Source organism: Geotrypetes seraphini, chromosome 3, assembly GCF_902459505.1.
Source record: "Geotrypetes seraphini chromosome 3, aGeoSer1.1, whole genome shotgun sequence".
Lineage (NCBI taxonomy): Eukaryota > Metazoa > Chordata > Amphibia > Gymnophiona > Dermophiidae > Geotrypetes > Geotrypetes seraphini.
The window spans coordinates 141188639-141213534 of NC_047086.1; the positions used below are offsets into that span (position 1 = coordinate 141188639).

The 24896-nt window shown below is 45.9% G+C and overlaps 1 protein-coding gene across 3 annotated transcripts in view; it reads left to right on the forward strand.

Moving 5' to 3' along the window:
* Nucleotides 1–933: 933 nt before the first annotated feature.
* The window catches only part of CAD (carbamoyl-phosphate synthetase 2, aspartate transcarbamylase, and dihydroorotase), a 408216-nt gene continuing 384253 nt past the window's right edge, over nucleotides 934–24896 (forward strand). For all 3 annotated transcript variants that reach the window (XM_033937498.1, XM_033937499.1, XM_033937500.1), the window contains exons 1-4: nucleotides 934–1427; nucleotides 12645–12784; nucleotides 16340–16469; nucleotides 21351–21493. In XM_033937498.1, coding sequence (XP_033793389.1) covers nucleotides 1346–1427; nucleotides 12645–12784; nucleotides 16340–16469; nucleotides 21351–21493 — 495 coding nt within the window. In that variant the 5' untranslated portion in view covers nucleotides 934–1345. The remainder of the gene's footprint in view (nucleotides 1428–12644; nucleotides 12785–16339; nucleotides 16470–21350; nucleotides 21494–24896) is intronic.

Here is a 24896-nt window from a genome sequence, read left to right on the forward strand (position 1 = left end):
TTGTCTCCTGAATCCCCAAGGGCACACAGGAAAATCCAAGTCATCAGTCCATCCAAGCCAGACTAAGGCAGATAGCAGGTTTATCAACTGACAGGGCAGGCATCAAGACTGACAGTCATGTCTACAGGAAAGAAGATAGCAAAAGTAAGAACCTAATCTTTCATTCCTGAGCAACATGACTGGCGGTCTTGACCAGTGGGACGTACTACTACTATAAATCACTTCTATAGCGCACAAAAACAGTCCTCTAAGAGGGCGGGACCTATGAGTTTGCTACCAGCACAGCGGCACCAAATGTGAAGTCTGCTCTTGCCGCTAGGTCCACCCAGTAACATCTGGTAAATGTGTGCAGCAGAAGAGAAAGGATTCCTACATTCTCACTGTAGGAAATTAGACTGAGTTCAGGCCTAGCCCAGAGTGTAAGAAGGAGCCGAGAGATGCAAATTTGGGTTCCTACAGATCTTCGCGGATTGTCAAGACTGGCAGTCAAGTTGCAGAGGAATTTAATTTATATGAGGGTTGGTAATTTGTGCCGACTTGAGCGCCCCTAATTATTTTGAAAGGCTGGCTCCTACTGTAAAGTACTTTCTTCATCATTTATTGGGCTTACAATTAAAAGGTGGTTTATGTGTGTGTGGGGGGGGGGGGACCTTAGCTAACGTACACCCCCTATCTCCAAGTTTAAAAAAGTTGAATTTATTCAGGAAGCACTGGTATTCTCGTCTCTCTTAACACGGTGTTTCACTGTTAAGGAGGGCCTGCAAACTCCCTCCAGCACATTGTTGCCCATCTACAGAACAAAGTTAAAAAAAAAAAAAAATATCTTGAAGAAGTGTTATAACTGAATGACCTACTATTCCCAGGAGAAATCATGCAAGTTCTTTTCTGCAAGCGCTGCTCAGGTTGGTTTTAGCCCGCCCCGCCTTCTCCCGTCAGTCTTCGTTTGCCGGCCCGGCTCCTCCCCTGATCTACGCATCCTTCCCATTTACCCACGCATACAGGCCGGGACAGAGACGCTGATATCTTTGGAGCATCCAAATTAGCCCCTTCTTTCGCAACCTGCTCCCGGTTTGCCTCTGCGCAGCTCTCGGTGAGCTTGCAGAGCTCCTCCCGCGCGCCTTCCCCCCCTCAGCCGGTGCTCTGCCTCTAGCCCTACACGTGGCACGCCACGCGCAGCTCAGCCCCGGGCCCACGTTGTACCGTGGAGACGCGATTCCGAGTCTAAGCGAGGCGCGTGGAGTCCGGTGGGAGGAGATCGCGCGCCGGCAACACACGCTTACGTGCCGCGAGGGAAAGTGAACCGCGGGCGGTGGAACCGGCACTTTGGTTGAAGAGGGGGGGGGGGATGGCCTCGTTGCTGCTGGAGGACGGGTCGGTTTACAGAGGCCGCCTCTTTGGCGCCGTCGCCTCAGTGTCCGGGGAAGTGGGTGAGTAGCGGGGCTGCAACGGGGGAATTTCGCAACCTCTTGCCCTCATTTCTGTGGGAGTGATTAAGGAGGACGAATAGGCTGTAGAAGCATGTCCTGCCGCTACACAGCTCCCGTCTTAACCCCTCCCCACTCCTTGTCAGGGTCATTTCTTATGTCCCTCCGCCCAAACCAAATAGAGTTCGGCTCTTAAAAATTTAAAAAAAAAAAAAAAAATTGCATCCATTAGAGATAACAGTGGTCATGGGGACCTTCTTCAGAAAGTGTCCTCGGTCCTCCTACGAAGTCCCTTGAGAATAAAAGGTTAAAGAAAAATGGTTGATGCATTATTGGATGTGGCAACCTACTGTAATTGAATCTGTGCATTTTCAGTGGTCCAGCGCTGTGCTTTGCTATGCTGGGCAACCGGTTCTCAAGTTATATCGTGAACATGCCTGATTTTTTTTTTAGGCTAGTTACTTTAAGAGAGATTGTAGTTAATGGAGAATACTTGATGAAGCAACATGCAACCAGGCTGTATGTCCTTTAAATATAGGTTTTTCTTTTTTTTAAACTTTATTAATTTTTCAATCAAAAACAATGCATTAAAATGTGCATATACATATTATTAACTTCAAAATTGCATTTTCATCAATCATAGAAATACTTCAGAAACATTTTCCCCCTCCCACCCCAATACAAGATAAAAAAACAAAATGTATTAATTCAGACATAGTGAAAATCGTATTGAACTTATTAATCAATGATGACATCAAAATATAATACCCCAGCACCCTCCCTGAATGTGCAACTCAAAAAGGAAATAAGGGATAATCCAGCTAATCAACTTTAACAAAATTTGTCAATGGACTCCAAGTTAATTTAAATAACTTATTATTTCCCAAAATTTCTGCATTCATTTTCTCATATTTGTACATTAAACATAAAGAATCCCACCAGAAGGAGAAATTAAGCCGATCCCAATTTTTCCAGTTTTTGGTAACCATTTGCATGACTATCCCAGTCATGATAGCAAATAATCTGCTTTTATATTTGTTCAAAGGAGGTTTAGGTGACAACAGTGTACCACAAATAACCATCTCATAAGACAGCAGAATTGAAGATTCCAAAATCAAGTTGATTTGTACCCATATTAATTTCCAAAAGTTGAGTATCAAGGGACAATAGAACAACAGATGATCCAGCGTCCCTATTTCAAGATGACAATGCCAGCATCTATTTGACTTTGAGCTGGGGTCCAAAAAACTCTATGTAACAGAAAAAAACAAGTTTGTCTCATAGATGCTGATGCTGTACATCTCATCCTCCAAGTCCAAATCCGTGGTCATTGAGTAGTGGTAATTGGCTGCTTTATCTCAATGCTCCAAATGTCTTTTAAGCTAGTTTTTTGTTTTTATTCAGATATTCCGATATTAATTTATATCACTTGGCGGCCTGATGCCCTAGCAAATCTGTCTGGAAGCATAGGCCCAGCAAGCAATTTCACCAATCAGGGAACCCCTTCTGAATGGCCTGCTTCAACTGCAACCACTTATGTGCTTGAGATTTTGTAATGCCAAATGATTGTTGCAGTTGTAAAAAATCAAGCATTTTCCCATTTGATAACACATCATCTAACACAGGTTTTTCTTATGATTGAACTGTTTGGAGATGGGTTGAAGGTCTCCTAATTTCAAAAATGTAACTAGCAGTGATTGTTAAAGGTCCTGTCATAGGTAACTGATGCATTTTATTTGCCTTCTCAAGGTGTATCACAAAGGTTCACCTATAAGCTGAATGTGCCTAGAGGGCACATTGAGACATCAGTGTTAATCAGCTGTGTCATCTTGGGTAGAGAAAGTAAATACAATAATACTTATGCAAGAGCAAATAACTTTGCCTGCATTATGTGAAAGGGACAAGAACTGTACCAGCTGAGTAGCCAAACCCAAGGGAACGGTACAGTTTAGGGGGTGAAGAACTTATGTGCACAACAAAAGACTCTGGTGTGATTGTATGTGATGATCTTAAGGTGGCCAAACATGTTGAAAAGGTGATGGCAAAAGCTACTGTGTTTTCCTGAAAATAAGACACTGTCTTATATTAATTTTGGGCCCAAAAAAGGCACTAGGTCTTATTTTCGGGTAGGTCTTATTTTTTTTTTTCATGTACAATGATCATCTCTCCCTTCCTCTCCTTCACCCCAATTCTTCCTATTTCCTTTCTCTCCCCCCCCCCATGTGCAGCATCTTTCCTCCCCTCCCACCCATCCCCTTGTGCAGCAGAACCCTTGCAGCTTCTATCCCTTCCATCCCTTGTGCAGCAGAACCCTTGAAGCTTCTATCCCCCCCTTCCTTCCATCCCCCTGTGCAGCATCTTTCTAAAACTCCCATTGCCTCCCGCTGCCGTGCACCCCCCCTGCTGACCCTTTCATCTCTCTTTCCCATGGGAGGGAGAGATGGAAGGGTCGGCGGGGGCATGCATAGGGAGGGGGAAGGGGGCACGCTGCTGCCGGCGACTAGGGCTTATTTTCAAAGGTAGGGCTTATATTAAGACCTACCCTGAAAATCATGCTAGGGCTTATTTTCGGGGGAACACGGTAGTAGGATGCTAGGCTAGGGTGCATAGAGAGAGGTATGGCCAGTAGGAAAAAGGAGGTATTGATGCCCCTGTGTAAAACTCTGGTGAGATCTCATTTAGAATATTGTGTACAATTCTGGAGGCTGCACCTTCAAAAAGATATAAAAAGGATGGAGACTGTCTAGAGCAGGGGTGTCAAAGTCCCTCCTCGAGGGCCGCAATCCATTCGGTTTTCAGGATTTCCCCAATGAATATGCATGAGATCTATTTGCATGCACTGCTTTCATTGTATGCTAATAGATCTCATGCATATTAATTGGGGAAATCCTGAAAACCCGACTGGATTGCGGCCCTCGAGGAGGGACTTTGACACCCCTGGTCTAGAGGAAGGCTACTAAAATGGTGCGTGGTTTTCATCATAAGGCGTATGGGAACAGACTTAAAGATTTCAATATGTATACTTTGGAGGAAAGGTGGGAGAGGAGAGATATGATTAAGATGTTTAAATACTTACATGGTGTAAATGTGCATGTGTAGAGTCTAATTCTTATAAGGGTACAGTCGTATATGTCCAAAAAAGTATATACAGTATTCCCCTGGTCGTTTGCGGTCGGTGGTTAGTGGTCTCGGTCATTCGCAGTATTTTCCGACCGTGAACCGCTGACAAGGAGAGGGCAGCCGGAGTGCCACGAGTGCAGGAAATCACTCGTGGTATGCTCCGACCGCCTCTTCCTGCACTAAGTCGGGCCTTATCCAGTCAGGAGCTGCTTTGACACGCAGCTCCTGATTGGATAAGGCCCGACTTAGTGCAGGAAGAGGCGGTTGGAGCGTACCACGAGTGATTTCCTGCACTCGCTGCACTCCGGATGCTCTCCTGCCCTCTCCCGCTGCCCTTTTCAGGCTCCTCCATGAAAAACTGTATTTGCGGTTTTTCGAGATTCGCGGGGGCTCCTGGAACGGAACCCCCACGAATATCGGGGGAGTACTGTATGTCTAAAAAGTACTGTATAGTCAGTTTAGTAGAAGGGCTTCATTCATATCACATAAAAAACATCACAAACAAAAAAGATAAATACAAAAACGGTAAAATCAAACCTCATAAACAGGCATGTGTCGAGCCTTTCATTTGAAAGGAATCTCTGGAATGAGAGGACATAGGATGAAGTTAAGAGTAATCTAAGGAAATACTTTTTTACAGAAATGATGGTAGATGCATGGAACAGTCTCCCGGAAGAGGTGGTGGAGACTGAGACTTTGAATTCAAGAGAGCTTGGGATAGATACGTGGGATCTCTTAGAGAGAGAAAGAAATAATGGGCAGACTGGATGTGCCATTTGGCTTTTATCTGCCATCATGTTTCTATGTCTGTCTATATACTGTGTTTCCCCGAAAATTAAACCTAGCATGATTTTTAAAGGTGCTCTTAATATAAGCCCTACTCCAAAAATAAGCCCTAGTTAGATCGACCCCCCCGAAGCCTCTCCCGAATGTCCCTGACACGCCCTGACTCCATCCCTGACACTAGTGCTGCCTGATTCAACGAAAAAATCACTCGTCAATTCAGTGACCCCTCACCCCAGTGAGACCTGACATACTTCCACTCCAAGGCCTCCAAAAACAGCAGTGACAGCAGCGCTCTGAATGGGCTGCTTCGTGACCTTCTCCGCTGGGTCTATCCTCTGCCTGTCATGTTTTATTCACACATATGTATACTTCCAACCTAAATTTGTTGACATTCTTATTATTTTTGTTATAAATTTTACATCTTACAACACGTGTATCAGACAATATCATTTAAACTTATACAATATCACTTGATTAACTTTCATATACAACTTAAGTTATAATATTTAAACCCACCCCTCCATCCCCACTATTTCAAATGTGATTACATATATAACATATTGTATAATCTTTTCTGTTTGCCTAAACGTTTAATAACAGATCCGAAATCCCTCCCCCCCTCACTTTACAATTGTACCAATATGGGAAAAATGATATCTAATCATCACAAAATTCCATTAATGGACCCCAAACCTCCTGAAATTTATTAAAATTTCCATTCTAATAAACTAATAGCTGTTTGACCTCTGTCCCTTCCCCACTCCCTTTTTGCTCTTATAGTTCACACATGTGGTTGTGATTTTTTCCTTTGTATTGTATGATTCATGAAAAAAATAAGACATCCCCAAAAATAAACTCTAGTGCGTTTTTTGGACCCAAAAATGCACAGAATACATATATATTTTATCATTAAATTAACTTCACTTCCCTAGTTACCATATTTTTCACAAAAGTGGGTGGATGTGTCTTATGCAGCAAAGATACAAATTTTTACCTCTCCCCCCTGTACCTTTTAAAAACACCCCACACCCCAGTCGTACCTTTTAAATACACCCTTATAGCCTGGTAGTCCAGCGTGTATCGGCATGGGCAGGAGCCAGCTTTCCGCGTTGCTGCCTGGGCCCATGCCGCTTCCTGAATGGCTGCCATCGGTTCTCTCGAGACTCGTGAGAACTGATGGCAGCCATTCAGGAAGCGGCTTTGGCCCAGCCGGCAACGCGAAAAGCTGGCTCCTGCCCATGCCGATACACGCTGGACTACCAGGCTATAAGGGTTTTTTAAGAAGGTAGGACGGGGTGAGAGTATTTTTTTTAAAAGGTAGGATGGGGCAGAGGGTGTTTTTTAAAAGGTACGGGGGGGATTAAAAAAGGTGATGGGGTGGCAGGGTGCAAAGCCTGCAGGGAATGGGTACAGAGCCTGGCAAGGAGTATGGGGTTGGGTGCAGAGCCTGGCAGGGAGGTGGGACAGGGTGCAGAGAAAGGCAAAGAATGTGGGGTTGGGTGCAGAGCCTGGCAGGTAGGGGCGACAGGGTGTAGAGCCTAGCAGGGAGTGAGGGGGTTGAGTACAGAACCTGAGTTCAGAATGTTTTTTTCTTGTTTTTCTCTTCTAAATCTAGGATGCTTCTTATGGTCAGGTGAAATTTGGGAGCCCTTTTAATAAAGTGCAGTAAGTTATTGTTGGGTGGTTGGTTTGTTTTTGGGTTTTTTTTGCAGTTACTGCATGTTAAAGGGAAGGGGTGTGGTGGAATAATCACCTGGTAAATTGTAAATGGGTTGCAATTGTACTCTGCTCCACCTGTCTGACCTGGGATTCTTTCTGTTGGGGCTGGGGGGTGGAGGGGTTTGGGGGGAAGGGGGGGGTATGGGTTTGTGGGGGGGTGTTTGGGTTTCTTTGTTCCCTGAGAGGACATCAGAGTCCAGTCCTCTTTGGGGGGGAGGTGACCTCCTTTGACTTTTCTTGTAACTGTTACAATCCTTCTCTGTATTCTGTGGTTGTGAGTTGTTATTCAAAGCTTGTGCAGTAAGTGCAGGGGGCATGCCTAGCATCCATATTGCGATTACCACCCAGGGCAGAGTTTTACCACAGAGGAACTGAATTAAATATATGGGCATAGAGCATGGGATCATCTGTGCTGTCTGCCCAGGCATGTAACACAGACTCCACAAATACTTGTGACTATAGTTAACACCACTGCAGCAGCACTATCTCCTGTCCCAAACACTTCCTATCTGATCCTTCTCTAAGCACCTATGTGGTACAAAACTTTGACCCTCCAGTATCCCCCCAGAATTTAACCCCCCCCTCCCCCATAGAATTCTTGTTTCTCTAGTGGCATAGGGCAGAGTGATTCCCCTCTATTCCTGTCCCATCAGCTCTGGTTTCCAAAAGGGCACTGAATGCATACTACCACTTGGGGGAGTCATCCTTCTAGATAAAGATATTTTCTGTTTATATGGAAGGATGCCCCCTAGCAGTAGTACCATGAAATTGCCACTTGGAATTCTGCTGGCCATTTTGGAGCCTAGGTTGGAGTGGAGGGGACCTCGCATCCCAGGTACCATTAAAGCAATGAAGATCATCAGTGGGTGTTTGAGGGTTGGGGGAGGGGGCTTATGCATGGGTGGGAGGATGGGCTGTTATACTAGTGGGGTATTGGGGATGTCAGGAGGAGGACTGGAGAGTGAAGGGAAATTGGGGGGCTGGATCAGACAATGGTGCATGGGACAAGGCACTCTTGAAGTGATAAGTACAGCTACAGAATCAGCAGTCATGACAGCGCAGAATAATGACCCATATGCTAGCTGTCATAACTTGCCACTTCTCCGCACTGCCTTGGTCACACTCCCACACTTCCTATTTCCATGTTAAGTACCTAGTGTGGGTTAGAGTGGGGCTATGCTAATATTAACACAAGGTAAAAACCCGTACTAGCAGTGCACTGCAGCTTAGTAAAAGGGTCCCTTGTTAATCTTACATATACCGTATATACTCTAATATAAACCGAGATTTTGTGACCAAAAAATTGGCCCAAAAATGGGAGTCCCAGTTTATATTTGGGCCAGCATCCAGCGCCCACCCTTCTCCCCCCCTCCCAAACTTTTTGCAGGCCTCCACCGGACCGCAAGGCTCTGCACCCTGTGTCCCCCCTTCTTGCCCATCGTACACTGGAATCTCTGATGGTCCAGAGATGTAGTGGGCAGGAGCGAGCTTTCAGTGTTCCTGCCCACTGCTAATCCAGTTGGTTGCTTCCAACTGATGAGCCGTACTGAGCAGCAGTGCGCTTTGGCGTGGCTAGTCGGCGCTAAGCAGCTTTCTGAATGGCTCCTGCAAATTCTCACCACTTAGAGCTGAGCAGCAACACCAAAGCGCACTCCTGCTCAGTAGAGCTCAGCAGTTGGAGGTTGGAACTCCTGGCAGGCAGCGACCAACTGGATTAGCAGCGGGCAGGAGAGCGGAAAGCTTGCTCCTGTCCGCTACACCTCTGGACCACCAGGGATTCCAGCAACAGAGGAAGTACAATAGACAGGGCAGGGAGGGGGGACAGGGTGGAGAGCCTTTGGGGGATGGATGGAGGGAGGGAAGGGGACTGTGTGTGGTGCCTGGCAGGAAGGGGGGCTGGATGCAGAGCCTGACAAAGGAGGGAGGGAGGGGGTGCTGGTGCAGATCCTGGCAGGGCACTTGAATATTCGAGTCAACCATTTTTCCTCCTTTTTGGGGGAAAAATGGGGGTCTTGACTTATATTCGAGTATATGTGGTAAACAGACAAAACATGGTAGACTGTAAGACATTTAATTTGCCCAGTGTTCTTCCTGTTGTGGTTCTTTTTATCTCTAGAGTAAGAGAGGATCCTCTGTGTTTATCCTGTGCTTGCTTTTTATTGTTTTTCTCTCTACTGCCTGTGCTCTGAGGCCATTCCATACACCAACTGCTCTTTTACCAGCTTGTTTCTCTCAGATCTGTTGACCAAAGCCCTTATTGTGACTTCTCATGTACTATTTATATTTGTCCTATATATAGGATGTGCTGGTGTTAGCACCTCCAGGAAGCTCCTCACACCAAACACTTCTTCCCAGATCCTCAAAAGTACCACCTATTGTCCCAGGCTTTATGTACTACTTCCTCACTGGATCTTATATCTAATTATGATTTCAGTGATATATATTGTATCTTTTAAATACCCTTTCAGCGTATATGTATTACAAATACTTAGCATTTAAATGTGGTCTTCCTTTCAGGGATATTACAGCCAACATGTTTCACCCAGAAAGGTTTTTTCAAGGCTAGTCATCCCTTTGTAAGCTTAGCGCCGCTGCATGTGACCCACATTTGGTCGGATGAAGTGGCACTAAGCTTACAAAGAGTTGACTAACCTTGAAAAAACCTTTCTGGGTGAAACATGTTGGCTATAATATCCCTGAAAGGAAGACCTGCCACATATTCTGGATCAGACAACGGGCGGGCGATTCAGCCTCCAAAGCCACCTTAAGCAGACTGCCTTTCAAAGGGCAGATTCTATTTGGTAAGGTCCTGGACGACCTTATGGCCAGTTTGGCAGATCGTCATCCCAAATTTCTCCCTGGCTAACCTGTTGGGGAAGACAGAAGCAATTTTCGTCCCTCTCGACATTCCCGCCATTTCTGTGCAAGTGCTTCTGCTCGGAGATCTTATCAGGGCCCTAGACAATGGTTTGGCAACTCTAGATGCCTGCAACCCTCTCAGAGTCTTGTGTCAGCACAACCTCCAAGAAACCACAATGATGCCAGGTCGGCTGCTACAATCCTGCACATTGGCGGGAGACTGTTGGCATTCTGCAGGGAGTGGGAATTTCCTTGGACTGCTGGGTTCTAGATCATATTTGAGAGGGGCACAAGAACAAATTTTATCACTCTCCTTCAGATCTGGATAGGGTTTGAGCGACAGTGCAAAGGCTATTGGATATTTAAGCTATAGAGCAAGTTCCGAAGAAGAATCGGGCTCTGGTAGATACTCCATATCCAACGATAAAAACAAAAAACTGTTGTTCTGAAAATGATTTATTATATGTCCTTTCACAATAAAACCATAAAAATACTTATGTAATAGTCCAACCGGACCCGGTGAACACGCCTTCTTCGGGTGCAATTGATGTCAAATAAAGAAATGGACTAAAAACAGTGTACTTGTCTTTAAGTATATAGTAAGAACTGACTGAGGAGTGTGTGGCGCGGTGGTTGAAGCTACAGCCTCAGCACCCTGGGGTTGTGGGTTCAAACCCCACGCTGCTCCTTGTGACCCTGGGCAAGTCACTTAATCCTCCAGAGCCCCAGGTACGTTAGAGAGATTGTGAGCCCGCCGGGACAGATAGGGAAAATGCTTGAGTACCTGATTGTAAAACCGCTTAGAAAACCTTGATAGGCGGTATATAAAATCCTAATAAACTTAAACTTAAACTGGAGACAAGCACGAATGGCACAAAAAAATCACTATGGAGGATACTCCATATCCTTCATAGTGCTCAAGAAAGACACTGAATATTGGAGACAGATCCTGGACCTAAAGTCCATAAATTCGGCACTGAGTACCAGGCTTCCGCAGGTCCATCATTCTAATATTTGTTCTTTTCCATGAGTTACAGTGCAGAACAGAAATGTATGTTATTTCTGGGGAAGTTCCCTGTGCCCTTCCTTCTCTTATCTCCTGTTATAGTGAAGCTTGATTGCTTTGGGAGCTATACTCCACTGGCGAAGGAGGAGGAGCTGAAAGATGTGATAGACACTCTTCTGCAATACTAGGGGGCACTCGATGAAGTTACAGGGAAATACTTTTAAAACCAATAGGAGGAATTTTTTTTTTCTCTTAGAGAATAGTTAAGCTCTGGAACACATTTCCAGAGGTTGTGGTAAAAGCGGATAGCATAGCTGGTTTTAAGAAAGGTTTGGACAAGTTCCTGGAGGAAAAGTCCATAGTCTGTTATTGAGAAAGACACGGGGGATGCCACTTCTTGCCCTGAATCGATAGCATGGAAAATTGCTACTCCTTGGGTTTTGGCCAGGTATTGGTGACCTGGATTGGCCACTGTGAGAATAGGCTACTGGGCTTGATGGACCATTGGTCTGACTCAGTAAGGCTATTATGTTTTTTATGGTTCGCGAGCATGTATTGATTATATGGACAGAAACAAAATTATACAGGTAAGAACCTAATCTTTCATTGTATAGCACCACTGGACATATGCTGAGCTGTACAGTGGTGAAGTATTCAGGTACAATATGTTGCTTTTCTAGAGAGCTTACACTCTTAGGTACCCGAGACAATGGGAGGTAAAGGAACTTGCCCAAGATCACAAAGTGTGGAAGAAGTTTGATTCCCTAGCTTCCCTGGTTCCCAGTCTACTGCTCTAACCCAGAGGTTCTCAATCTAGTCTTCAGGGAAACCTAACCACTCAGGTTTTCAGGATTTCCACAATGAATATGCATAATATAAATTTGTATTCACTGCCTCTCACATGGATTCCATAGCCAAATGCTGAAACAGTTCTTACAGAGAATTTCCGACAACACAGCTGAGATGTCCCAAACAGTGATGCGAGTATTCAAGATCATCAAGGTCTCTTAATTTTTGTTTGCGATTTGTCCCAATGCTGAACTTTTTATTTATGAGTGTTTATAATCCATAAGAACATAAGAAGTTGGCTCCGCTGAGGCAGACCAGAGGTCCATCTTGCCCAGCGGTCCGCTCCCGCGGCGGCCCATCAGGACTAATTGCCTGAACAGTGTCCCTGACTAATTTTGTAACTGCCTCTAATCCTATCCCTATAACCTACCTCTACTCCTATCTGTACCCCTCAATCCCTTTGTCTTCCAGGTACCTATCCAAACCTTCTTTGAAGCCCTGTAGCATGCTCCTGCTTATCACATCCTCCGGTAGCGCATTCCATGTATCCATCACCCTCTGGGTGAAAAAGAACTTCCTGGCGTTTGTTCTAAACCTTCCCCCTTTCAATTTCTCTGAGTGCCCCCTTGTACTTGTGGTTCCACATTTGCAAACTTATGATCAAAGCAGAGATCAAAGAATAGTAACAGCAGTACAGGTGATAAATACACAATTTATGATTTGCATTCGTTTTTTTGGTGAGTTGCAAAGATCTTTTTTTAAGTAAGACTGCATACTGCTCCATTGCATAGTAGAGGAGGATCTAGCATGAGAATTAAATTAAACTGAACCGCAAGGTAATGGTGGAATAGAAATCACTAATATAATGTAATGTAATTTAGTTTTTCTTCTTCTTTTTTTTTTTTTTCCCGTCCTGCTCTGTCCCATTCCCTGTGTTCCAGTGTTCCAGACAGGCATGGTGGGTTATCCTGAGGCACTGACAGATCCTTCATATAAATCTCAAATTCTGGTCCTGACCTACCCTCTTATTGGGAATTATGGGATACCGCAGGATGAACAAGACGAGTATGGTCTGAGCCGGGTGAGTGTCGCACAGTGTTCTGAGCAGAAGCAGACAAGCCTTTGCTCTTATGTTAACACCTTGCAGGATTCCTGCAGTGGGACAGAAAAGGATTAATTTATCTAACATACCAAGCATATAAACTGCAAACGGAAGTGCTTTAGCAATAGTAAAAGCAGAAAGGCAACATTATGCAGGGTGGAAATGGTGCACAATATGTGCAATGCAGTTTGGGTTGGGTTGAAGCATCCATGTACAGCATAGATGTTTATAAGTGACTTGGTTAACATGCAGTGGGTTGGGATGAAAGTAAAATTAGGAACTGGGTTTATGTTTTACAGATTTATTAGGTTACTTATACGTAGTTGTATAATAGTGTTTTTGTATAATATGTAGTTGTATAATAGTGTTTTGTATTTGTAGTCTTTTTAATTGTAATCTTTTTGTATTTGTGATCTTTCTCATATACTTTACAATGATTTGGAATGGGATTCCCTCTTGTGTTAGAACTCTTCTCTCCTTCCAGATTTTTCATAAATCAATGAAAACACTGTTATTTCAACAGTTCTTAGAAAATTGTTCTAAGGAAAATTAGTTATCTTCTCTCTAGGATGTCAGATGATGGTCTTCATTAATAAGTTATTTTCTCTCTAATCTAACTACTTTCACTTTGATTATTGATTTTTATGTGAACCGAGTTGAGCTCCTTTTGGTGAGATGACATGGTATATAAATTCAAGATTTAGATTAGATTAGAACTTTTAGGTATCTAGCAGAATATAGGTGATGATGGTAATAATAATAATTTTATTATTACTACTTCTAGAGCTTTATATCTCATTTGGGTGATTTCCTTCGAGGCTGCAGGTGTTTAGAGGCAAAGTCTTTGGGTTAAAATTTTTAAAAGTAGGGAGTATTTGATAGCCTTCATACACGCCTTGTTAATATTGTTACTGGCTTGCTGATTATGTGAAGATTAGTGTTTAAGCCCGTTACATTAACGGGTGCTAGAGTAGATGTCTGTCTGTATGGGTTTTTTTTCTTTGTCTCTCTCTCCTTGGACGCTGTCTGTCTGTCTGTCATTCTTTCTGTCTGTGTCTCTCCCTGGCCCCCTGCCTGCCTGAATTTCTCTGTTGCGCCATGCCTGCCTGTCTCTCTGTGGCCCCCTTCCTATGTCCATAGTGTCCCATCCTATGTCCTTAGTGCCCTCAGTGCCTCCTTCCTATGTTCTTAGTGCCCCCCAGTGCCGCTTTCCTATGTCCTTAGTGTTACATCCTATGTCCTTAGTGCCCTCAGTGCCTCCTACCTATGTCCTTAGTGCCCTCAGTGCCTCCTATATCCTTAGTGCCCCTCCTATGTCCTTAGTGCCCCAGTGCCTCCTTCCCATGTCCTTAGTACCCCTTCCACATACTTAGTGCCCCCAGTGTCTCCTTCCCATGTCCTTAGTGCCCCCAGTGTCTCCTTCCCCTTCCCATGTCCTTAGTGCCCCCAGTGCCTCCTTCCCATGTCCTTAGTGCCCCCGTGCCTCCTTCCCATGTCCTTAGTGCCCTCAGTGCCTCCTTCCCATGTCCTTAGTGCCCCCATTGCCTCCTTCCCGTGTCCTTAGTGCCCCCAGTGCCTCTATCTTGTGTCCTTGGTGCCTTCAGTGCCTCCTATGTCCTTAGTGCCCCCTCCTGTGTCTTTTGTGCCCCCAGTGCCTCTGTCCCGTGTCCTTAGTGCCCCCAGTGCCTCCTTCCCGTGTCCTTAGTACCCCCATTGCCTCTGTCCTGTGTCCTTAGTACCCTCAGTGCCTCCTATGTCCTTAATGCCCCCAGTGCCTTCTCCCTATGTCCTTCTAACTTCCTTCCAGACTTTGTCCCACCCCCCGAAGCTAGCCTGCCTGCCTCCCTCCCATCCCCATGTGCAGTAGAACCCTTGAGCAGCATCTTTCCATTTTTACCCCCATCCCCTCCGTACAGTAGAACCCGGCATTTTTCTATCCTTCCTTCCCTCCCTCCCATCCCCTTTTGCAGTAGAACCGTTGAGTAGCATGTTTACATCTCCCCCCCCCCCGCCACTACCGCCGCCATGCAGCAGACCCCACTGGCCCTCCCATCCGACCCCCCCCCACCGCGAGTCGACCTATAAACCTCCTGGCTCCAGCAGCGTCTGCAGCACTCTAAACACACTGCTTTGCGGCCTTCTACTGCCCATAATTTCCTCTGCCGCGTCTCTGTCTCGATGTCATCAGGGACACGGCAGAGGAAATCAGGGCAGTAGAAGGCCGCGAAGCAGTGTTTTTAGAGTGCTGCAGACGCTGCTGGAGTCAGGAGGTTTGTGGTTATTTCGCAGTGGGAGGGTCGGATGGGAGGGTCAACGGGGGTTCGGGTGCACCAAGGAGGGGTGCGCTGGGGGGGGGGGGCGACAACGACAAACTGTCTTACAGTGAGTGCTGCCTTACACTGAGTGAGGGGGGAGTCGAAGCGCGCATGTGCACTCCGCCATGTGCCAGCCATGGATCATGGATCACGCAGGTAGGAGTGTGCATGCGTGATTAGCATTTTATTATTATAGATGTTGCTACATTCTTTATGATGCAGACTCTTGTTTGTTTACAGGTCCTTTTACTAAGGTTAGCTGTTTAGCACGCGCTAAACGCTAACGTGTCCATAGACTTATAATGGGCGCGTTAGTGTTTAGCGCTCCTTAGTAAAAGAGGGGTTTAATTTATGCAGATAAGAGTCCGCCATGTTGGTGTCTTAAGTACTGTTGTATTGCAATTTTTGTGTATTCTGTTTCATTTGTCTAAATAGGATGATTAAAAAAAATAATAAATAAAGCAATAGATCATAATCTGTCAAATCAAAAGCTGCAGACAGTCAAATTTGCAATAATATAATTTGCTTTAATAACAGTTCCAATTACACAGCATCAAGTGCATATGGTCAGAGCATATAAGGTTTTAAATCACCAACATTACATCAGCATACCAGAACATTTTCTTACCTCCCTGAGGTAAATAGACTGATACTGAGTTACATTCAGTAAACCTACAGCTGCCCATTTATTTCCATCCTGATTTTTGTATGTACCCCCTTGCTTTCTTTTTTCTTAAAGTTTAAATTGTACTGTCTTAAATACTGGAGTCCAGGCTGGACATTAGGGAAACGTTTTACATTTACGTACCAGATTCAGTGTTGCTGTCTCTATCTCACCTCCCACCTCCCTTTGGTGTTTGTGCCCAAGAAGAGCCCATGGAATGAAGTCCAGGATCTCTCTGCTTGTGATTCTCAGTAAATGTATTTTAGAGGTGACATACTTTTTCTTCACATTGAGACTGTTTCCATCCTTGCAGCCACAATAACAAACACCACACTTGCACACACATACACTGGTAGCTCAGTATTTTCCAAAGTTACCAAATATATTTTAGGGTCCAGTGGCACCTGTGCCTTGGCAGTGGCTCTGATAAGCTCCTCGGCTATTCTTCAACATTTTTTGACACGCGAAGGTATTAGATCCAGTGACACAGCATTATATATCCATTTAATGTATCAATCTCATGCATTTTTCTCTTCTCTTTCCATAACTGATCAGTGGTTTGAATCCAGCCAAATCCACGTGTCTGCCCTGATTGTGGGAGAGAAGTCTCAGATCCCTAGCCACTGGTGCTCCATCTTGTCATTGGACCAGTGGCTGAAGGAGCAGAATGTTCCTGGACTAGAAGGTAATGGCATGCGAGACGGGCAATAATACAGCTCACATGGATCAATCTGCTCTCGCTGACAATCCATTTCATTCAGAGCTATGGCTTCCACTGGGAGCTGTGTTGCTCTGAAAGTAAGTAGATGGGCGAGGATAGGGTTAGTGTGAAAAGAAATGAATTTTTATTATCCCACCACCACTTCTTGTTGGCACTGCTCTAGAAGTAAACATTGGTAGCCTGACTGCAGAACTGTGTACTAAGACTACTAAGCCATGCATCTTATTCTGTAACCACCCACCCTCCCTGTAAATCTGATGTATTCCGAAAGCATCTGAAAACCTGGCTTTTCTCCAAAACGTAAAGCTATCTATTTAAAATGTAAAGCTAGCTATCCTCTTCATAACCTCTAATTTCTTATGTTCTTCCCCCATTTATTGAATTATCTGTAAACCGTGCCGAGCTCCATCTTTATGGAGATGATGCGGTATACAAACTTAAAGTTTAGTTTAGTTTAAATCGTATTATTTTTTGAGTGGTACCAGTTATTGTCCTTATTTTAGATGTGGCTGTGTAGTTTCTTATCTATTTTTTCAGGAAGCTTTCTTGCAGTTCAGGCATCCTGTGATTGCCAATTTTTGACACTTCAGAGGTGGAGCCCTGTGGTTATGAAAAGCTTTGGTGTCTTGTCTTTTACCTAGTGGCTTACATGATAGGAGAGGATAATCATAGGGTTTTTAATGTAATGGGTTTTGTTCACCCAGGTTCTACACATGGCAAGATACAACATTACCACTTGCCATCTCTTTTTAATTTTTTAAAGCAATTTATTGTGATGGTTTTGCAGAACACTTAACAAGTGTTACTAAAACTTGTTCTTGCATGCAGACCAGTAGGATACAAGTCCTTACCCTGGTTTTTAACCTAATAAACCTTTGGTAAATAAATTGATTATTGTGAGAAGTCTTTTCATAGCTTGTTGCACTTTTGTCTATATCCTTACTTATTAATATCTCCTTTCCTTTAGCACTCTCCAGACCAGTAGAGGTTAATCTTTACAAGTGGGTATATATTCCAATCATGACCAGCAGGTGGAGACTGAAAACAAAACTGTGGAATAGTACATAAGAGATTCCTTCCCCTATTCCTATCAGTCTTCTTTCAGTCTCCAGCAGGTGTTGAGTGAGCTGTACCCATCTCCCTTGGTAGGGCTGTTGGAATTTGTTTAGGGATTTGTAGTCCCTGATTTTGGCTGGATTGAGCTTGGGTGGACCCTGTTTGGGGACCGTCCGACCTCAGGGGTGTCAAACCCGGCGGGTCTCGAGCAGGGTCCCTTCCCCCCATGTCCTCCAGCTCCCCACATTTTTTTAGAGGAGCCTCAGCAGTAAGCCTCGGCCCCCTAAATCAAGCAAGGCATATTGCTTTGAGAGCCTGTGGAGTCTATTCTGAAAGGAAAGAAAAAATCATGAGGTACTGCCGGTCTGAAGGGTTACTTCCCTTTAACTTTACTGTATTTTACTATATTTTTGTATTAACCGGCACTTTTCGTCTAGCTAGGTCGCATATGGAGCAATTGAGCCCTTCTCAGGGGGAGTGGGGCACAATTTGGCCAAGACGTGAGGCACTCGCGGCCGGCCTGAAAACTGCTTTTCGGGCAGGTGCGGTGGTGGAACTCCGTCGGCAGCGGCTGCAGGCGCCCAGAGCTCCCCTCCGATAGTGCCTTGCGAGTCAGCAGGGAGCAGTAGGGAAGCCTGATCTTCCACCGCCCACGGAGGGATTCCCTTGACTGCCAATGGTTAGGGTACAAAGGATTCCCTCTTAGCTGATTTTTCAGTAGCTGATGTCGGATGGTGGTCGTCGCGGCAGCCTTGCGGTCAGAGGGCATTCTGGTGCATCCCTACTTGGACAAATGGTTGATTCAGGCATAGTCGTTGCAGGAGAGCACCCGAGTTACGGCTCTGATAGTGGAGTTTCTCCAGTCGCTGGGCTGGGTATTCAACCTTTCTCAGCGTCTGGAGTACCTTGGGTTTCTGTTCGACACCTCCTTGGGAAAGGTCTTCCTTCCAGAGGCCCGAGTAAGCAAATTGCAATCTTAGTTTCGCCTCCTTATGACATCCCGGTGTCCTCGGGTGCAGGATTTTCTCCAAGTTTTGGGGTCGATGGCGGCTTCCCTAGACGTAGAGATGTGGGTTCTGCTCCGGAGGTGGTCGCCCCAGTGCACAGTTTGGTTCTCCATGTTCCTCTGCGAGGCTTGACGCCCTGCAGTGGCTTACGTCAGTCATCAAGGAGGCACCAAGAGCACTCGGGTAGCGCAGGAGGCGCTCTGCTCATGCTCTTGGCAGAGTCGCATCTTCAGGACATCTCGACCTCCCACTTAGCCGGAGTGGAGAATGTTCAAGCGGACTTCCTCAGTTGTCACACATTAGATCCCAGATAGTGGTGTCTCGACCTCATGGCCTTTCAGTTGATAGTGCAGTCTTGGGGTCTACCCTTGATGGACCTGATGGCCACAAGTGGCAGCGCCAAAATGCCCTGCTTCTTCAGTCATCGCACAGACGGTCAGGCTGAGGGTCTGGATTCTCTGGTTCAACCATGGCCAACGGAGGGGTTGTTGTATGTGTTCCCTCCGTGACCATTAGTGAGCAGAGTTCTTCTACGCATCATTCACCATCCGGATTTAGTTGTTCTGGTGGCTCCGAATTAGCCTCGATGACTGTGGTACGCAGATCTGTTGAGGCATCTGGTGACGGATCCTCTGCCTCTCTTGGACGACCTTCTGACGCAGGGTCCCATTCCAATGTTTGATTTGGGTCCCTTCTGTTTTACGTCTTGGCTCTTGAATGGGGTCGCCTATTTAAGAAGGGGTATTCCGATAAAGTAGTCTTTAATCTCTTTGGTTCCCAGAGGCTGTCTTCCTCTCGGTCTTATGAGAGGGTTTGGCGTCTTTTTGAGGAGTGGTCTCTTTTTGCGCTTCCCAGCCTACCATCCTAGAGTTCTTGCAGGATGGCCTGGACAGGGGACTGACTTGGTCTTTTCTCTGGATTCAGCTTGCGGCCTTGTCAGCCTTTCGTGGGTTGTTGTAAGGTCAGCGTTTGACTGCCATTCCTGCTGTGATTTGCTTCTTGCGGGTGGCCAAAATTACTCCAGCCTCCCGATCAACCCTCTGTTCCATCTTGGGATCTGAATCTGGTTCTTTTATTGCTAGTGCGCCATCCCTTTGCACAGTTGGGCGCCTGTTCTTTGAAGGACCTAACTCTTAAATTGGTCTTCTTGGTGGCCATTTCTTCTGCTAGACTTATTTTCTGAGCTGCAGGCTTTCTCTTGTAGGGATCCCTTCTTGGAGTTTTCTAGGGTGCGGGTTGTCTTGTGGCCTGTTCCTTCCTTTCTGCCAAAGGTAGTTTCTCCTTTTCCTGTCAATAAGGCAGTGGTCCTCCCGGTGTTTGGTAGTTGGGAGGGTTCTTCTGAGTAGAAGCAGTTGCGCAAGTTAGATGTCGATCGGGTTCTTCGCTCTTATATGCAGAGGACCCAGCAGATGAGGATATCAGATCATCTCTTTGTCCTTCTAGCGGGTCCTCGTAAGGGGGATGGCGCTTCTAAGGCTTCTATTATGCGCTGGATCAAGGAGACTATTGCTTCCGCTTATCTTCTGAGGCAGAAGCCTGTTCCCGAATTTCTCAAAGCTCATTCCACTCAGGGTCAGGCGGCTTCTTGGGTTGAGTCTTCACTTGTGCCTCCAGTGGACATTTGTAAGGCTACGGTTTGGTCTTCCTTGCATTCCTTTGTTGGACACTTCCGGGTAGATGTTCAGGCGCGTCGAGACGCGGTGTTCGGTGAGCGTGTTCTGGTGTTGGCCCTTCGGGGGTCCCACCCGTGATGGGGACTGTTTTGGTACATCCCATTTGTAAAGATTAACCTCTACCGGTCTGGAGAGTGCTAAAGAAGGAGAAATTAGGTTCTTACCTGCTAATTTACTTTCTTTTAGCTTCTCCAGATCGGTAGAGGTCCCCACCCTGTCTGTTGTTGTGTTGTGGCTGTTGCGCAGGCAGTTTTTGTTTTTTTGCTGCGGTTCTAGTACTTTTTTAGGGCTGGGGAGAATTGAAGAACAGCGGCTGTGGCTCAGCTGATTTAGCTGGCGAGCTGTGGGGGCATTTTCTTTCTGGTATGTGTCCTACATTTTCCAACAGCGTTTGGGTATGTTAGTTATTACTCCTGTTCAGAGTATTGTTTATTTGTGTTTCCAGTTCTTAGTTCTGCTTGGCTATTTGGCAGACTGATAGGAATAGGGGAAGGTGTCTCTTATGTACTATTCCACAGTTTTATTTTCAGTCTCCACCTGCTTGTCATGATTGGGATATACAGTGCTCCCCCGCGAATTCGTGGTCGGCGGTTCGCGGTCCTGGTCATTCGCGTTATTTTCCAAACGCGAATGACCGGGCAAGGGTGGCAGGAGAGGGCAGCCGGAGCGCAAGTGAGTGAAGGAAATCACTCGCTGTATGCTCCGACCGCCTCTTCCTACACTAAAGTCAGGCCTTACCAATCGGGAGCTGCGTGTCAAAGCAGCTCCTGATTGGTAAGGCCCGACTTAGTGCAGGAAAAGGTGGTCGGAGCATACAGAGAGTGATTTCCTTCACTCACTGGTGCTCCGGCTGCCCTCACCTGCCTCTCCAGCTGCCCTTTCCTGTCTCCCCTGCCTAAAAACCGTATTCGTGGTTTTTCGAAATTCGTGGGTGTTCCTGGAATGGAACCCCTGCAAATTTTGGGGGAGTACTGTATACCCACTCGTAACCTCTACCAGTCTGGAGAAACTAAAAGAAAGTCAATTAGCAGGTATGAACCTAATTTCTCCTTTTCCCTATGGGCGAAATGTTTTACAGTGTTGTTAATTTTGGTTCTGTCTGTGTTCAGGGGTGGATACCAGAGCCCTGACTAAAAAGATACGAGAGAAAGGAACAATGTTGGGGAAACTGATTGTGGATGGCACCGATGGAGGCACTGTCCTATATGATGACCCCAGCAAAAGGAATCTGGTGCAGGAAGTCTCACTAAAGGTAAATTGTGACCTTAAATCAGGGAGTAATTTGAATGTGCCTGTAGCAGGGTCATTGATTCTTTTGTGGCTGCAGCTATGAGATCCTGGCCTGAAAAAGTTTGGTAAACTCTGCATTAAAGCTTTTTCCCAGCAGAGCTTGGGGTCGGTTTACATAGCTACGTGCTTCAGGGATTACACCACCTTTTTTGTTCCTTGCCAGTGAAGTGGAGCACTGGAGAGTTTGTATTGGAAGGAGGCTTCATCAGCAAAAAGTAAAGTGGTGGCATGGTCTACTGATATTGAATGAGATTGGATAGCCTGATTGGTACTGTTCTTAACACTGAACATGGTTTCATGTCCCTGGAACAGAGAAGCATCTCATGCAGTAGACTACTCAGGTGGTGATGGCTCTTGGCCTTTGTCTTCTAGAGAGCAATAGTAGAAGCAGGTTTTAGGGGAATGCATTATTTTCAGTTTGTCCATGACAGGAATTGAGCTGGGTGACTAAGGACAAAATCTGAAGATGGGAAGGAGTATGGTGCTGGGGAATCTAATCCTAATATTTATTTCCCTAGCAACAGCAGCAGATGAATCCAGAGACCAGTGGGATAGCTCACATCTACCAGCAGGCGGAGATAGAGAAACTGATTAACAGGTGGTCCTATTGGCTGGCACTCCTCCTGTCTCATCAGTAATCTCTATCTCCCAGCAGGAAAAGGTCGCTATTCAACTAGCTCCTGAATTCTGGCTGTGGCTGGAACTTTATTTTCTCCTGTTGAGGTTTCTCTTCAGTGAGACTGCCATTCTGTTTCTCCTGTTGAGATTTCTCTTCAGTGAGACTGCCATTCTGTTTCTCCTGTTGAGATTTTCTCTTCAGTGTGCTGGCAGTGCTATTTCTCCTGTTGAGATTTTTCTCTTCAGTGAGACAGGGGTGTCCGGCTGAATGGTGCCGGCTTTAGAGGTTACACTTGGGCCCCCCCTTGTCCCTGCCTCACCCTCCCTCCATTGCTAGAGGGTCTGACTGGGTCTCAATTTTTTTCTTCTTTCCCTTCTCTGTAAAAAAAAAAAAAAGAGACCACAGTTGTTACATTCTGCCATGCTTTTGCTGCAAACTGGCTTCAACCGGCCCTAACAACAAGCTGTGAGTATGTCTGGCTTTTACGGTTGTTTGAACTTCAGGTTCTGTTTGGGAGTCTTAGTACTGTGGATTCGGTCATCATACATTTAAGGTATGGATATTTTATTGAGGCTAAGTTTTATGACTAGAAATCCATGGAGGGAGCCGGGACTTCCCGCCCTTTGCATGCACGCGCTTTGTTTCCTTGTTGGTTACAGCGCAGCAGTAGCGATGCAATTTCATGCTCGTACTTGTTCTCATTGTTGGGTTTCAGTGCAGCAGTAGTCCTGTTTATTCTGAGGTTCTCTTTCATCAGTGTTTGTCACGTGCAGCTGATTGTGCAGGTGCCGGTTTATAGCAGCGCGCATGAGATGGGATATGTTTTTTCCGGCGCTGTGGGCCATTCTTCTGGTTATTCCCCGAGTCAGATTTTCTTTCTATGCAAGCCGCGGCAGGGTAAATTTTGCGGGGCTCGAATCCGACTATGTTTCTAGGAGCGTTGATGCAGCGGCCACGTGTCAGCGAGAATCAGGCGTGCGCATGGGTCTCCAGCGATGGCGGGAGAGCTGCAGCGTTCCGGTAGTTTGTTTCCAGCTGACTTTGGTCAGGTTATGCCGGGGCTTCTCTCCTTTCCGGTTCAGACAAGTTGTATGTATTTCACCAGCTTTGGGACAAGCTTGAGCAGCTTTATATGTCTATGTCTGTGTTCCTGCTGTATTCCCTTGAAGGAAGCTACTTGTTTAATCGGACTCTGGAGTTAGCACTCAAGGGGTTTACCAGAGAGACTCTGACCTGTGCTAGGTCACCCAGTCTCGGTTTGTCTCCAGACTGGGGTGACATACGGCAACTCACGGCACAGTGAGATCAGCAGTAAGATAGTGCCCTGTATTTCACACAGGTATCTCATTGTCTCTCTTGGGGTCCCTGCAGATTGAGCCTTTGTCTATTGGTAACTGTCCTTATTTGGGACTCTGTGCTGAGCTGCATGTGTCTAGTAGTGGCACAGGATATTTATGCCTAAAGGTAGTACAAGCAGTTTCCAAGTTCGGGCTGTCTCTATGGGCATAATGACACTGCGCATATTCCTGCGGCCAGGACTCTCTTTCTCTATTTCTGAGGGGGCATGGACTTCAGATTTCCATGCTTATCACGCTGGTTTCTCCTGTCACCATTTTCTCATGGCACATGCTAGACGGGCCCCCCGACCAGACAGAAAGGGCTGTACAGCTCTTTTTAACCAGGAGCCAGTTACCTATTCTATCAAACCCACGGAGGTTCACGCACTATGTGGCTGTTAGCCTCATCCCTGAAGCTCTCATTAACGATGTGAGCTTTGTCTGATACCTGTAAGGATGCTGTTGTTTTCCACGGGGTGGTAGATGCAGCATCTTGATTGAGTCTAGTAAGTATTCACTTTAAAGGACATACGTATTTCGCTCATGTTGCATGGGGTTAGTACTGTTTTCATGGTTCCAGTATATTCCTCTTTACATTGTGAACCTTGATTTTTCCTAGGAGAATCTTCTTGCAGATCCTACGGTCTCATTCTGCCATTCCCTGACCTTCTGCACTTCATTCTGAGGGGATCTTGACTTCTTCCAATGACTCTTCAGGCTTTCTCATGAGGGAGAAGACACTATAATGTCAGGTCAGAGGGCTGTGAAGATTTTTCAGGATGCTTGCATCTTTGCATTCTCCTCAGGTTTTCCAGTTCGTTCTTGGAGTCTCTATGTTTTGTGTTTCCCTTTTCAGTGTTACTGGTCCTCAGGACGGTTCTTGTAGTTCTTCGGGAACTAAGGGACGTTGTTCCACTTACTGCATGGTGCCCGAGATAGGGGGCATTGGGCAGGCTGGATCCCATTCGGCTGAATTAGTTTCTCAGGGTTACACATTTCTGCAGACAACCTGGGAGTATATTTACATTTTCTCTATGGACTCCGAATCGGCACTTGGTTTGCCTGCCTCTCTTGGAGCGGCGCTTTCGGTTTTGGCACATGCCATTTCGCCTACCCAAAGCTTCACGAACGTTTTAGGTGATGTGGGTGGTGGTACCGTTTTGGCGCTAATTTCTTCTTGACTGCCTGCTTGATTCGGACGACTTCCAGTCGGGCCATTTGACTGACACGAAAAGGGTGATATCTTTTCCTCAGTTCTTTACAAGTGCATCTTTGAATTTGCACAGCGCTCTTTTCTCCTGTACTATTTATAGGTATATCGGGGTGATGTTTTTATTCATATAGGAGAGACATGTGTTTCTTTCCGGAGACTTGGGCGTGGGGTCTCGGTCTCAGATTGGTATTCTTCT